We start from the raw sequence: 14,350 nt of genomic DNA on the forward strand, positions 1-14,350 counted from the left end.
ACTAGGATGATCGGTAGGGGAAGAAAGGGTTAAAGAAAGGGGGGGTAATCAGAAGGGGGAATGAAGCATGAGAGACTATGGACTCTGAGAAACAAACTGAGGGCTTCACAGGGGAGGGGGTGGGGGAATGGGATAGACCGGTGATGGGTAGTAAGGAGGGCATGTATTGCATGGTGCACTGGGTGTTATACGCAACTAATGAATCATCGAACTTTACATCGGAAACCGGGGATGTACTGTATGGTGACTAACATAATATAATAAAAAATCATTAAAAAAAAAAAGAATAACTAATCACAAACGGCCAAGTAGATTTCCCCAAATAATGCAACTGCTTAAACTATAGCCAAATAATTAACTTGCTTTCCTTCTTCATCTTCTCTGTAAAAACCTTGCCCTTAGCTCCTCTCAGTGGAGGACTCTTAATCACTTTCAGTTTAGTGCTGCCCAATTCGAATAAATTTTTGCTCAAATAAACCAAAAAATTTTAATGTCTCAATTTATTTTTGCAACAATATAAAAACACATTAATAGAAAATTTTAAACATATAAGTAAAATGGATAATTGATGTTTGTAGGATCACACTAAACAGAAAGAGTTTTTAAAATTTAAGTGGAAGATAACTTTAAGAAAATTAAGTCATTCATAAAGAAGCAGTATAATTTTATCCCTCGGATGCCCAGAAAAAGTAGACAAGATTTGGAGTGGTCAAGGTGATATTATTTTAGACTTTTAGTTTGATCCTCTCCTATGCCAAAACCGTCTGGAGTCAAAAACATTCTTCTGAAATAGTAAACAGGGGAGTGTCAACCGGTTGGATGCTCATCCTTTACGACTCAGGTAACCTCTAAACAATCATGCTGTTTTTTGGGCTTCTGAAGAATTTTGTAAATTGGTACATTTTAATGATACTGCAGCATTATACTTTAGCTTATTTTTAGGTGTTTCTTCCACTGTGTTAGTACAGTGGATTCCCAATTTTATGCAGTATCTTTATATCCTCTGCTCCTTAGTTTTGGCAATAGGCACTCAATACCTCTTTAACAAGTAATGAACAACGTGTATACGGATGTGAAGAATTCCGGAAGACACATCTGTCAAGTATCAGCATCACATGAACAAGCTCCACTTATTTCCTACCAACCCAAAGGTTGGATTAAATTACCATTCATTTTTTTGTCCAAGTCGCATACAGTATTATTACTCTGTGCTAATAGGCTACAATCATGTTCCGGAAAGAAAATAGATTTTGGGGGCCTAGAAAACGACGCCCATGAGAATAAAAGATAATGCTGGCTTCCAGGCTTTGTCTTTTGTGCATGGCTCTCCTCTCTGTCCTCCCACATTCTCATTACAAAGCGTTCAAATTGGGAAGGGAACCCGCACGCAGGCCGGGCGTTTGCGCGTCCTTGCAATTAGAGGCGGGCGTGCAGTGTTCACAGCTCCGTCCGTAAGGAACGCGCGTGGCAGGGAAAATTGCACGCAGGCTACGTATTCTGCGCACGCGCGTGCGGCTAATCCGGCCCACGGGGGCCTCTAGGGGCGGGGCGTGCGCTGCAGGTTCGAGCTGCGGTCGGTTGGGGAGCTGGGTCTAAGCGTTCCTCCCTGTCGCCGTAGCGCCGTCTGCTGCAGCTTCTCACGCGCGGGATGCTGCATCTGGCCTTGGGCAGCTCGTGCGCGGCCGGACTTCGGCTCGGCGGGAAGAGGACGGTTCCATGGGCGGCCGCCGCTCTTCGAGGCCATAGGGTGGCGTCCTCGCGGGTGGCCTCCTGTAGCGGCTCCTCCGGGCTGGTTGGTTGCGGAAGTGTGGAGCTGCGGGGAGCCTCGCCGCTTCTCGGGCGTCGGGTGCGAACGCAGGTCGGCATTCTGAAGGCTTGAGGACCGAGGGAGGGTTTGGGGGTGGAGGGAGCGTCGGGCCTGGGGACTCTGGTGTGGCAGGAGCCCTCTGCGGGGCGCGCAGAGGCAGCGTGCCTCGGCCTCGGGAACAGGCCAGGGGTCCCGGGGTTTACTGCACCCACGAGCCTAGGGGTATCTGTTCGAAAGTGGTGGTCATTTTCTGGGCGGTTCCAAGTAATTCACTGGTGGTTGCAAACCCAGCGGGTTTGTGATGACTCTCATTATTTTCTCTTCTATCTGTGAGCGGACGCTCGGAAGGGTTAATTTGCAACGAAATTAGATGCACCGCCTGGTGACCGAACTAAAAGAACTCAATCTGACTGTTTTATTTTCTATTAGATGAGGCTATTTTAAGGAATTCTTTTGCTCCCTGGAAAAGGGGATGGAGACGTTAATCCTCTCATTTTAATCTGAATAAATTGTCTCCTAATCCTGCTCTGTAAAATATCAGAATTTGCAAACATGATTTGAAACTTGGAAGAAATGGCTAACATGGGAATTGGAATCGAATTAAATTTCAGAATAAAGGGATTAGGCATACCTTTTGCATTTTGAAGGGTGTGTGCTGTGAAATTCATTTTTAGACTTTCGGGGACCTCTTGTTTCTGTGAAATTTGATGATTTCAAGTGAAATATTAAGAGGAACTAAGGGATACAACGGGACGAATAGGGAAAGAGTTACTTTTTTTTAATACTATCTATAGTATAAACATTTTAGAAGTCTTAAAAACGGTCTGGACTTAAACAATTTGCATTTGCAGTGTTTTACTTAGATTATAGTAACATTAATTTTTTGAAAAGCTAATGCATTTTGAATTTTGACAATGGAACAAGAGTGATGTTTTCATTAACCACAGAGTGAAGAAATTGTTCCATTAAAGTTTTTTACTTGTTCAAGGCCACACTTGATCTAAAAAGCCTTGAGCAGGGATGCAAACCTAGGTTTTCAAACTCCAGCTCAGCAGGTGACTACTTGTGACTGGAGTTAAGGACAGCGATTTCGTTAGTTTGATTTCTTCAGCTCTGTGGATTATTTGGGAGAATTCCTTAAATCGCCTTATGTGACAGGTTCTCTTTTACTCTTCAGTATAATTTTAAAAACTTAAAAAAAATTGAAAGTTGGTCTAAAATGCTCTTTATTATGCACTCACATTATAATGGTCTCTGTTTCAATAGATACCTCTTTGTTGGGAAAGATGCGTTCAATGCTTACATACACAACTTGAAAAATCAGAAGATGGAAGGCTGATTTATACTGGGAATCTGGCCCGAACAGTATTTGGTGGGTTATCAGAACTGAGGGTAATTTCCTCCCCAGCCCCCTTTTAGTTGTAAAAAAATGTACTTCGGATATGTTATCTCTTGTTTTAACATCTCTTAATTGCAAGAGATGAGGAAAAATTAGGTTATAATTGTTTTTTTCTTGTGGCCTGTTGAATCAAGATTTAGAGGTATGAGAGCTTTGCATTTTTAGGAGATTTTAAAAAGATTTTTGAAGACTGTTATGACTTTGTGATCTTATGTGTGGGTACTAAAGCTTCCATCCTTTGGTCACTTCCCAAGATGTTTAACAACAAAATAGGACAAAAAGTGTATATTTGTGTAATGTTTGAATATGGAGAGGAAAAAATATATTTTAAAATTTGGCAGTGAAAATAAGCATATAATACTTCTATAATGAAAAAATACATTTCTTTTACATTTTTTGAGGTCACCTTAGCATTTTCAAGAAACATGTTTATTTGGTGTCTTTTCTGGGTGGTATAGAGTCCTGGAGAAGACGAAGACAGTGTATTATTATTATTTTTAAAGATTTTATTTATTTGCTTGAGAGAGAGAGAGCACAGAGGGAAGAAGAGAAGCAGACCCCCCACCAAGCAGGGAGCCTGATGCAGGGCTTAATCCCAGAACCCTAGGATCATGACCTGAGCTGAACACAGACGTTTAACCATCTGAGCCACCCAGGTGCCCAAGACAGTGTATTAAATAGCTACAAATTTGAAGCTGTTTCCTTAGCTTTTTTTTTTTTTTTTTAAAGATTTTATTTATTTATTTAGCAGAGCGAGAGACAGCCAGCAAGAGAGGGAACACAAGCAGGGGGAGTGGGAGAGGAAGAAGCAGGCTCCCAGCGGAGGAGCCTGATGTGGGGCTCAATCCCAGAACCCTGGGATCACACCGTGAGCCGAAGGCAGACGCTTAACGACTGAGTCACCCAGGCGCCCTGTTTCCTTAGCTCTTAATTTGGTATTTAGTATGAAATAATTTTTTAGGGAGGTCAGAAGAACTTAGGTATGTGTTTTGTTCAAGTGTCTGAAGTTGTGTTTCATCTCAATAATCTTAAAGTGTAATCTGAAATGTCTGAAGGATTACTGTATAGCCAAGTCAACCACAAGATTTCAGCACCTGCATTTGCATTCCTGTTTTTGATTATGCTGGTGTCATCGATCATCTAACATTTACTCTGGAAATCTGTACATTCTCAAATGTATGGCATCAAAATAGAATGTTTAGAATACAGTTTTAGGTATTTATTTATTTATTTATTTTTTTTTTTTTTAAAGATTTTATTTATTTATTCGACAGAGATAGAGACAGCCAGCGAGAGAGGGAACACAAGCAGGGGGAATGGGAGAGGAAGAAGCAGGCTCGTAGCAGAAGAGCCTGATGTGGGGCTCGATCCCATAACACTAGGATCACACCCTGAGCCGAAGGCAGACGCTTAACCGCTGTGCCACCCAGGCGCCCCACAGTTTTAGGTATTTAAAGCTTTGGCAATAAGGACTGATGGTAATCACTATTAAGAGGAGGCTCTGAAGTTAACTGGGTGATTAGAAATTTCTTCAGGAGTCAGTGCATGAGTAGGCCATTGAGCCTGTGTCCCATCTCTGGCCTGGGATACCTGTTTTTATACTATTGAGAGATGTTAACAGTGATACCAATGATACCTTTCCTTCTGAACAGACACAGTTTCTTCAAATGCAGGAAAGGCTTATTAATTTATTTCTTATTTACTTCTTCCATTTGACTCCATTCTATAAAGAAGAGAATGTAAATAGGAATTAATTTTGGTGTGGGTAGGGTGTTATGTTTGTAGAATAGCATAGCTATCCATGGTATTCAAAGTTCTAGAATTATAATTTGTTTAGGAATTTAATGTTTGAGCTTTTTCAGTACTCAACTCTGTATCCTTTTCAGGGATTACTATGTTTTCTACGTAGAAACTGAGAGAGAAATATTTTTTCTATGTAAAACTGAGTGAGAGACATTAGGATAGAGGTACCATTCTTGGAGATTCTTTATTACCAAATGGGGCCTCATTTAAAGACATTTGAAGGGTCTTTTAGTTGATAGTTCTTGTTAATTCATCAATAAATAATTACAGATGTCATAGTAGTCTTATGGTAGGATGAGTAGAATTGGAACATGAAGAGTTGTGAAAGAAGGGCATCTCAGGCATGGAAGTAGTATGAGCAAAGACATGAAGATGGGAAATCCCAGAATATGTTTAGAAGATAGTAATTACTTCAATCCAGGAAAAATAAAGTATATATGTGTATTGGTTTCCTCAGGCTTTTGTAATACATTTCCACAAACTTGGTGACTTAAAGCAACAGAAATTTGTTCTCACAGCTCTGAAAGCTAGAATTCTGAAATCAGGGTGTTGATAAAGGCCGTGTTTTCTCTGAAGGCTCTAGGGAAGAATTCCTTGCCTTTTCCAGTTTCTGGTGGCTCCCAGCAATCCTTTGTGTTCCTTGGCTAATGGATACATAACTGCGTAACTCCAATTTTTGCTTTCTAATTCAGATGACCCTCTCTGTGTCTCTGTCCCGTTCTGTCCTTATAAGGATATTCTCATTGGATTTATGGCCCACCCTATTCCAGGATGATCTCATCTCAATTTTTTATTATCTGCAAAGACCCTTTTTCCAAATGAGGTCACATTTGAAGGTTCTGGGTGGACATGAATTTTGGGGTACACTCTTCAACCCACCATAGTGTGACAAAGTTATGGGGAAAAAAGAGGTAGTTGGAAGGACTAAGGAGGCTTTTATATAGGAAGCATCTTTGTCTCCATTGTGTCTATGTTGTATGTGTACTGGTGTCATAGCAACTACCTGTGGGAGGAAGGAAGGAATTATTTTTAAATTATTGATGCAGGATAATTAAGCCTTCAACCAATAGCAGTGTGTGAGAGTGTGTTATAGTCTCACCAACAGAATATGTTGTCAAACTTTTTTGGTTTTTGGCAGTTTTAGGGAAAACGGTATCTCACTGTGCTTTTAATTTCATGTTCTTATGATTGAATTTTATTGACATTTCATTTTTTAAGGGCCATGTGCATTTTTGGTTCACTGAGCTGTCTGCTTATATTTCTTACATGTGTGTGGATAGGTTTGTTGAATCTTTTTCTTCTCTTATACTAGAAAGTACCTTTCTAGTTGGGGATATTAACCCTCTGTGATAGAGGTTGCAGATATTTTTCTCTCATTTGTCTCTACTTTGTTTATGTCCGTGTACATTTATAATGTAATCAGATTTACCTGTCTTTCCCCTTGATTGCTTCTGTGTTTTGAGTCATAATTAGAAAAATTTTCCCATTCTCAGATTATAAAGAACCTCATGGATGTTTTCTTATATCTCTATGGCTTTATTTTTTACACTTAAATCTCAGGATTATTTGGAATTTTCCTGGTAGATGGTATGAGGGATGGATTGAATTTTATTTTTTTCTATATCGCTATCCAGTTGTCCCAACACCACTTTTGCCCATATATTTGAGATTTTTTTTTTAAGGTTTTATTTATTTATTAGAATGTGTGCGGAGGAGCAGGAGGGGAGGGACAGGCAGACTCCATGCTGAGCACGGAGCCCTGCGTGGGGCTTAGTCTTACCACCTGAGATCGTGACCTGAGCCAGAATCAAGAGTCAGACACTGAACCAACTGAGCCACCCAGGTGCCCTGAGATTGTATCTTTATACTAAATTTTCATAAGCAGTTAGGTTTATTTTTAGATTTCCCGTTTTGTTCTATTGATCTATTTATTTGTGCACCAGCACTGCGCCATTTTAATTATAGTCTTATGTTTTAGTATCTAATTCCTCCCCCCAACCTTTCTTTTCTTTTGTTTTTCCAAATTAACTTTATAATCAACTTGTCTAGGATCTCAACTTGTCTGTTTTCTGAACAGATGGTGTTTTTGTTGGGATCAGGTTAAAATCATACAGTCAAACTAAGAGAAATTTACATTTTAAGTCATTTATTTATTGTGGTAAAATATACATAATGTAAAATTTACCATTTTAACCATTTTTAAATATGTATTTCAGAAGTCATTGATTTTTAATCTTTTTACTATGACAGGTAAAAAATATCTTACTGTTTTACTTGAATGTCTTTTCTTGGTAAAGAAGTTGAATATTTCCCACATATTTCTTAACCACTGGTGTTGTGTTTTTTGATGATTTGCTGTTTTAATCCTGGGCACTTTGTCTAATAATGTTAGTCTCATATTTGAACATTTAATGTTAGGTATATGGAATTGCTTATTAATAGAGTTTTATTTAATAATCTGGTAACTGAATTAACATTCATAGTATTCATAAGGCTCTTTGAGTAATATTAAATCTTTTATTGGGGAACTGAAGTGGAGACCAGTTTAACCCTAAAGCAGATTTCCTGCCTGAAGAGGCAGTACAGTGTATTGGCCAATGGCCTGGACCCTAGAGTCAAATTGCCTGGGTTTGAATCCCAATACTGCCTGCCTCTGGGTAACTTTGTGACATCAAGCAAGTGCTTTATTTTTCTCATGTCTTAAATGGGAGTGAGGATGATAATTATACATCTGTTTCATAGTGTTTTTTTGACGATGTCACAAATGAAATATATAAAGTATGTAAAGTACTTAAAACAGAGCTTGGAAAATAATAATCACTATATGTGTGTTTTGATTTTGTTGTTTTGATGATGATAAAAGAAGAAAGGTGGAAGAATTAATTGGATAGATTGATGCTTTTATAAAATCTATAAATATTAATATTATCCCTTTTTTCCCCCCTGTTTAGGTGTGAAATGTTTCTCTTATTCTACAAGTGTCATCAGCCTTGCATTACTACCATACATTTTTGCACAGAACAGTATTATGTTTGGAAGTCTGCCTTTGCAAATATTATTTTATGGCATCATAGGAAGTTTCACAGTGATCACTCCAGCACTGCTTCACTTTGTTACAAAAGGCTATGTTGTTCGGTTGTACCATGAAGCTACAACAGACACTTACAAAGCCATTACTTACAATGTTGTACTTTTAGAAACGAGTACAGTGTTTCACCAGAATGACGTGAAGATTCCAGACAGCACACATGTGTTTACCACATTTTATGCTAAAACGAAATCACTGTTAGTTAATCCGGGGCTCTTTCCAAACCCTGAAGATTATAACCATCTAATGGGTTATGACAAACCATTCACTTTTGATATGGAAGAAGACAGTGAGAAGAAACAGGTTAAAGATGAGAAATGAGTCTGTTGTTTTTTAGATTTGTGCTTAAATGTGATTGATGTTCCAATGTATAATAATAAAATTGCCTTTACTTTTGTTTTCTCTTAGTGACTGATGGGAAATAATTTGAAACTGCATCAAACAACTTTTAATTTTCAGAGAATTATATTCCTATATAATAAATATGCTATGTTTGAAAAACAAATCTTGTAATATTCTACCATTTGTGTTTTTAAAATGTGAAAATACATGTTCATGCTGGCATATGCATGGATAATTTTGTATAATAATTGTGGTTGTCTCTACTGGGGATCAGGTGTCAAAAGCAAATGGGAGAGTTGTTTTTCCTTTATGTTTGGATTTTTCTAGGTGTATAGATATTAACTTTGTCCACAGTAAACACTGTTTTCAAAAGTTCTAAAATGGGAAGCAGTGTTAATCTTCCTTTGGTTCGTAGCACAGGTTTTTGCTTATCTTTTCAGGCAAAGTTGCCCATAATAAGGATCTCCATGTCCAGTTGAATGTGGTAGCTACAGGAGAAATGGTGACCTAAGTAGTGACATCTTTGGTGGCACTCCTCCCTTGGTGTAACCTATCAGAGTTGGAAAATCATAGGTACTAAATAGATGGACTGTAGCTTTTATAAAATTGCAATCTCTATGCTAATTTTATGAAGTATTGGTATTTTAAGATTTTTAACCTCTAATTGTAAAATGAAAATTGGTTCTCCTGAAGGATTTTTGGCAAGGAACAAAAGGCCTTAAGTCATGCTATTTAGATCAGTAGATAACTTACTAAGTGCCCGGTGTGTGCCAGATACTGTGCTAGTTGTCAGAGTCATAGTTAAGAACAAAACACCCAGGGGCGCCTGGGTAGCTCAGTCGGTTAAGTGTCTGCCTTCAGCTCAGGTCCTGATTGAGATCCAGCCCCGTGTCAGGATCCCCGCACAGTAGGGAGCCAGCTTCTCCCTCTCCCTCTGCCATATCCTCTGCTCGTGCACGTGTGCTCTCTCTCGTTCTATCTCAAAATCTTTTTTTTTTTTTAAAGATTGTATTTATTTGACAGAAAAACAGTGAGAGGGAACACAAGCAGAGAGAATGGGAGAGGGAAAAGCAGGCTCCCTCACTGAGCAGGGAGCCCGATGGAGGTCTCAATCCCAGGACTGGGATCATGACCTGAGCCAAAGGCAGACGCTTAATGACAGAGCCACCCAGGCCCCCCTAAATAAAATCTTTAAAAAAAAAATAGAACGAAACACCCAGTCTCTATGGAGCTGCCTAATGTCTCCAATTGTCTGCCATGATGGTAAATCGAGTCTTTATGGCTTACCTGTGTATAAGGAAGGTTGATGGGGAAGCACCAGAAACATGAGTTCATAGATGAGGTCTGAAGCTGCCAGAGGCTTATAGGAGAGAGCGTAAGGTGGAAAAGTGCACCTCTTTCTGAGACCTAGAGCCTGCCCTCTGCTAGGATCAGTCAGCTCGTGATCCTCACAGGAGGCGGGCTCTAGGTCTCAGAAAGATGAACAAGATGGTACCATCCCCATCTTCAGTTTGGGCCTCTGCCTGCCTGCTCCTCTGTCCTATGTCACCTAGATATATACCTGTTGCCATCTTGGCAGTTAACGTGGTATTGTTCTATAAAAATTTTTTTTCCGTGATCAAATGTTGACCAAATATCAGTAAAAGCAAGAAAAAAAGTCACGCTTAGTTCCATTCCTAGAAGAAAAAACAGCATTGTATTAACAATTTTAACATTTTCTTCCAAGAGTCACTTTCTTCATCACTTGTTCTGAGTGTACCGTATCTCTTTCTTCAAATGTCCTATATCCGTATAACCATTCTGTCACCTGTGTAGTGGAATGAAAAACCTATTTTTATTAGCATCAGAATAATTCAGAAGACAACTTGGTTGTTTAGGGAAAAGAAAAAAAAGCTTAAAATACTAAGTGAGAAAGATGACTTCTCAAGTGCATGCTCTGGAGCGACACCAAGAAGTAGGAAAGGAACAGTATGTGTAGAGTACGATTCATCACTGAAATAAGTCAGCAGAAACAATTGAGGCCAAGGTAAGGAGAACTTTACACACATCTCTCTATGCCTCTTTACTACCTTCACCACAGGTGGAGTAAAATCTTGGAAAGGTTGGGGAGGTGAGGAGTCTCCCACTATCTATACAGGAAGGGCATTGAGTCAGTTTTGAGTCTTAAAAGGCAGGGTGATCCTGGCTTAACATCTGAGTTACAGCAGTAACATACCCACTGATAATAAAATGTTTCGTAATCCCTTTTCTAATTCATTATCCCGAAAGACCAGATTTTAGAAGCAAAAGTAACAAAGAGGCCCTTAGGTCTGAATGATAGCCTTAGCTTGGACACAATTTTAGAAATTGTATTCTGATTTTTTCAGATACTTTTGTTGTTGGCTTCCTTTTTGTTGAGCATGTCAGTCATCCAAAGTAGAAGAGTTCGATGAATCAATATAACTGTCGTTCAGATTCAACAATTACCAATTTGTTGTCACTATTGTTTGATTGAACCCCAACCAATTGCCCTCTACTTTTATTTGGAAGCAAACCCAGATATCATAACATCTCTTTCTTAAATATTTTGTAACTCTACCAGATAGGACTTAAAAAATATAACTATGACACCATTATAATACCCAAACCACTCCCCTCTCCCCAAAGTTATCAAATATCCAGTCTGTTCAAATTCCAATTCCCTCCCCACATTTTGTTTGGATTAATACCTAAGTAAGTTCATGCCTTATTCACACCAATTTATGAAATGTCTTTTAAGACTCTTCTAATCCATGGACCCCTCTATTTCTTTCACTTTGTTTTTTTCTCCCTTGTAAATTGTCTGTTGAAGAAACAGTTCTTTGCCCTTTACATCTTTTTGTGGTCTAGATTTTCTGATTGTTTTCCTAAGGTGTAGACTAATATGTTTCTCTGTCTTCTGTATCTCCTATAAATTGGTAGTAGGACTTAAGGCTTCATTAGATTGAGATTTGATTATTTTGGACAAGACTAATTCATAGATGATGATGCTTATATTATCTATTGTTGCATTAACAAATTACCACCAAAAGTTAGTTGTTTTTTTTTTAAGACTTACTTATTTGAGAGAGAGTGTGTAAGTGAGCAGGGGGAGGGGCAGAGGGAGAGGCAGAGAAGCAGACTCCCCACTGAGTGGGGAGCCTGACGCAGGGCTGGATCCTAGGACCCTGAGATCATAACCTGAGCTGAAATCTAGAATTGGATGCTTAACTGTCTAAGCCACCCAGGCGTCTCAAAAATTAGAGGTTTAAAACATAATAAACTGGCCTGTTGCTCCAGTATCTGGAGTGGCTTAGGTGAATGCTTCTGGCTCAGGTTCTCTCATGAAGCGGCAGTCAAGCTATCAGCTGGTGTTGCTGTCATCTGAAGGCAGAACCAGGGCAGGAGGGACTGTTTCCAAGGTGGCTCACTCACAGGAATGACAAACTGGTGCTGGCTTTTTGGTGGGAGGCCTCAGTTTCTCATCACATGGTTCTCTCTTTAGGGCTACTTGCTTCACCTAGAGCCAGTGATCCAGAAAAACAGCGTGGAAGACACAATGATGTATATGATCTAGCTTGGAAGTTGCACACTCTCATTAAGCAATATTTTATTAGTTACCGAATCAGCCTTTTTCATTGGTGGAGGAGATTACACAAGGATTTGAATACTAGGAAGTAAGAATCATTGGGAGCCATTTTGGAGGCTGGCAACCACAGTGTTCATCCATCAAGAAGTTCACAAAGTCTTTCTGTGTCTCTCTTTGTGAAGTTAGCAACAGTTGATGCTCGGTGCCTAAGCTCAGTAATTCATTAGGTGTTGCAAAATGATTATATTCTATTTTTCCTTTTTTCATATATTAGCTGAATACTTCTAAAGGTAGAGAAAAGAGTATAAGGAGGCAAGGGAAACTTGTCCCCATCTGCTATCTGGTTATCAGTAAGTAGTTCAGTTTCTACAGAAAAGTCAGGTTAAATGCTTGATTCTTTCCCTTTATCAGTTTTCAAAAGAGTTGACTTCCTAGCATCATCTCATGATTAATTAGACTTTTAAAAAATTATGAGCTCAGGGTGCCTGGGTGGCTCAGTTGGTTGAACATATGACTCTTGGTTTTCAGCTCAGGTTGTGATCTCATCGTTGTGAGATCAAACCCTGCGTTGGGCTCCGTGCTAAGTGCAGAGTCTGCTGGAGATTGTGTCTCTCCTCTCCCTCTGTCCCTTCCCCCGCTTGTGCTTGCTTTCTCCTCCTCTCTCAAATAAATAAAATCTTTAAAAAAAATTATGAGCTCATAGTTTAAAATATATTTGGTGTATTTCAGTTCATTGTCGTTACTATCTTAATGTTTGTATAGTCCACAGGTAGGTTGAACAATGGTCCCCCAAGATGTTCATGTCTGGAAACTGTGAATGTCACATTACATGGCAAAAGGGATTTTATAGATAGATCTTGGGGAGATTATCCTGGATTATCCAAATGGTTCTAGTGTAATTACAGGGTTCTTACAAGAAGGAGGCAGGAGGTCAGAAGAGGTGATGTGATGATGGAAGCAGAGATGGGAATGCTAAACTTCGAAGACGGAGGAATACACGGGTTGCAGCTCTGTAAGATGAAAATGGAAGGAGACGGGTTCTTTCCCCAGAGTCTCCAGAAGGAACCAGCTCTGCTGACACCTTGACTTTGGCCCTGTGAAACGGATTTCAGACTTCTGACCTTCAGAACTGTAAGAGAATAGATTTGTATTGTTTTAAGCCACTAAGTTGGTTACAGCAGCAATAGGAAACCCGTCTTTGGTCAGTGGGGACAGTCTTCATTTTGTTTACCTAATATGCTAAGGTGTTCTAGGCTCCCTCTTGTACATTTTCTGCCCCAGACCCGGAACCAGCAATTTCTCCAGAGTCTTTGTTCCTTTTAGTGGGAAATGGTATTTTTGAGACCACTAGGGGCATTCGTAGGTTTTTCTTCTTTTTCCACTTTTCAAATGCAGTAAAAAATATATATATAATATAAAGTTTACCATCTTAACCAATTTTAAGCACAAGTTCAGTAGTGTTAACTATATTTACATTGCTGTGCAACAGATCCCTAGAACCTCTAATCTTCCAAACCTGAAACTCAATATCCATTAACAACTCCCATTTCCCCATCCTCCCACAGATTTTTGCCTTTCTAAAAATGGGAAAGTAGCATAGTTTTTTAGTAGAATCTTTTACCAACATATGATTATTTTCCTCTAAACTTACAGAGTTTTAGGCCCTGACTCCATGCTATTTTTGTTTTTGGCTACTAATCCCAAACTATGCCCTACAGAGAATTTTAAGTAGCAAAGTATCTAAAAGATGAGCTATTTTTCTAGAACAGAGTAAGAATTTTGAAATGTATGCCACATGCAAAATAGTGACCATTTCATTGTGAGGGCTCAAAATATTCCCTGGAGCTGTACTTTGCCTAAGTAAGTGCATTCTCAAGCCCGGTGTGGACCGCCCACAATGCAGAGCTATAGCTAATATCCCATGTCCACGGTCTCATCTAGTCTGGCTCTGCCCTGTGGCTGCACCTGTTGCAGAGCAGAAATAATTTGCATCAGACTATTCAGTTCAGACCTATAGGTCCAGCTCCCTGGGCCATGAGAAATTGTTGCATAAGAAATTGTTTTATAAAAAAAATTGTAAAAAAAAAAAAAAGAGAGAGAGAGAAAGAGAAAATAGCAACGCAGATGGAAAAGGGGTGGCAGTCGGCCAGGATTCTAAAGGAGACCTACAGACTGGTTTTGTTACTATTGACCAGGAAGGATCTTGCTTTGTTTTTAAAGTTCTGTGTTCTCATTTGCATTACGTGTTCTAGAAGAGTGTATTCTAAATCATTTTTCTCTCTCCTCTTGCCGGAAGTGCTCAAATATTAAATACACACGCTCAAA

At 39.2% G+C, this 14,350-nt stretch overlaps 1 protein-coding gene across 1 annotated transcript; it reads left to right on the forward strand.

The window, feature by feature from the left end:
* Nucleotides 1-1,529: 1,529 nt before the first annotated feature.
* TMEM70 (transmembrane protein 70) lies at nt 1,530-8,602 on the forward strand. The gene is made up of 3 exons (XM_011217538.3): nt 1,530-1,858; nt 3,074-3,179; nt 7,961-8,602. The coding sequence occupies exons 1-3, from the start codon at nt 1,649-1,651 to the stop codon at nt 8,416-8,418; spliced, it is 774 nt and encodes a 257-aa protein (XP_011215840.1). The 5' UTR covers nt 1,530-1,648; the 3' UTR covers nt 8,419-8,602.
* Nucleotides 8,603-14,350: the final 5,748 nt, after the last annotated feature.

This window comes from Ailuropoda melanoleuca, chromosome 9, assembly GCF_002007445.2.
Source record: "Ailuropoda melanoleuca isolate Jingjing chromosome 9, ASM200744v2, whole genome shotgun sequence".
Taxonomy (NCBI): domain Eukaryota; kingdom Metazoa; phylum Chordata; class Mammalia; order Carnivora; family Ursidae; genus Ailuropoda; species Ailuropoda melanoleuca.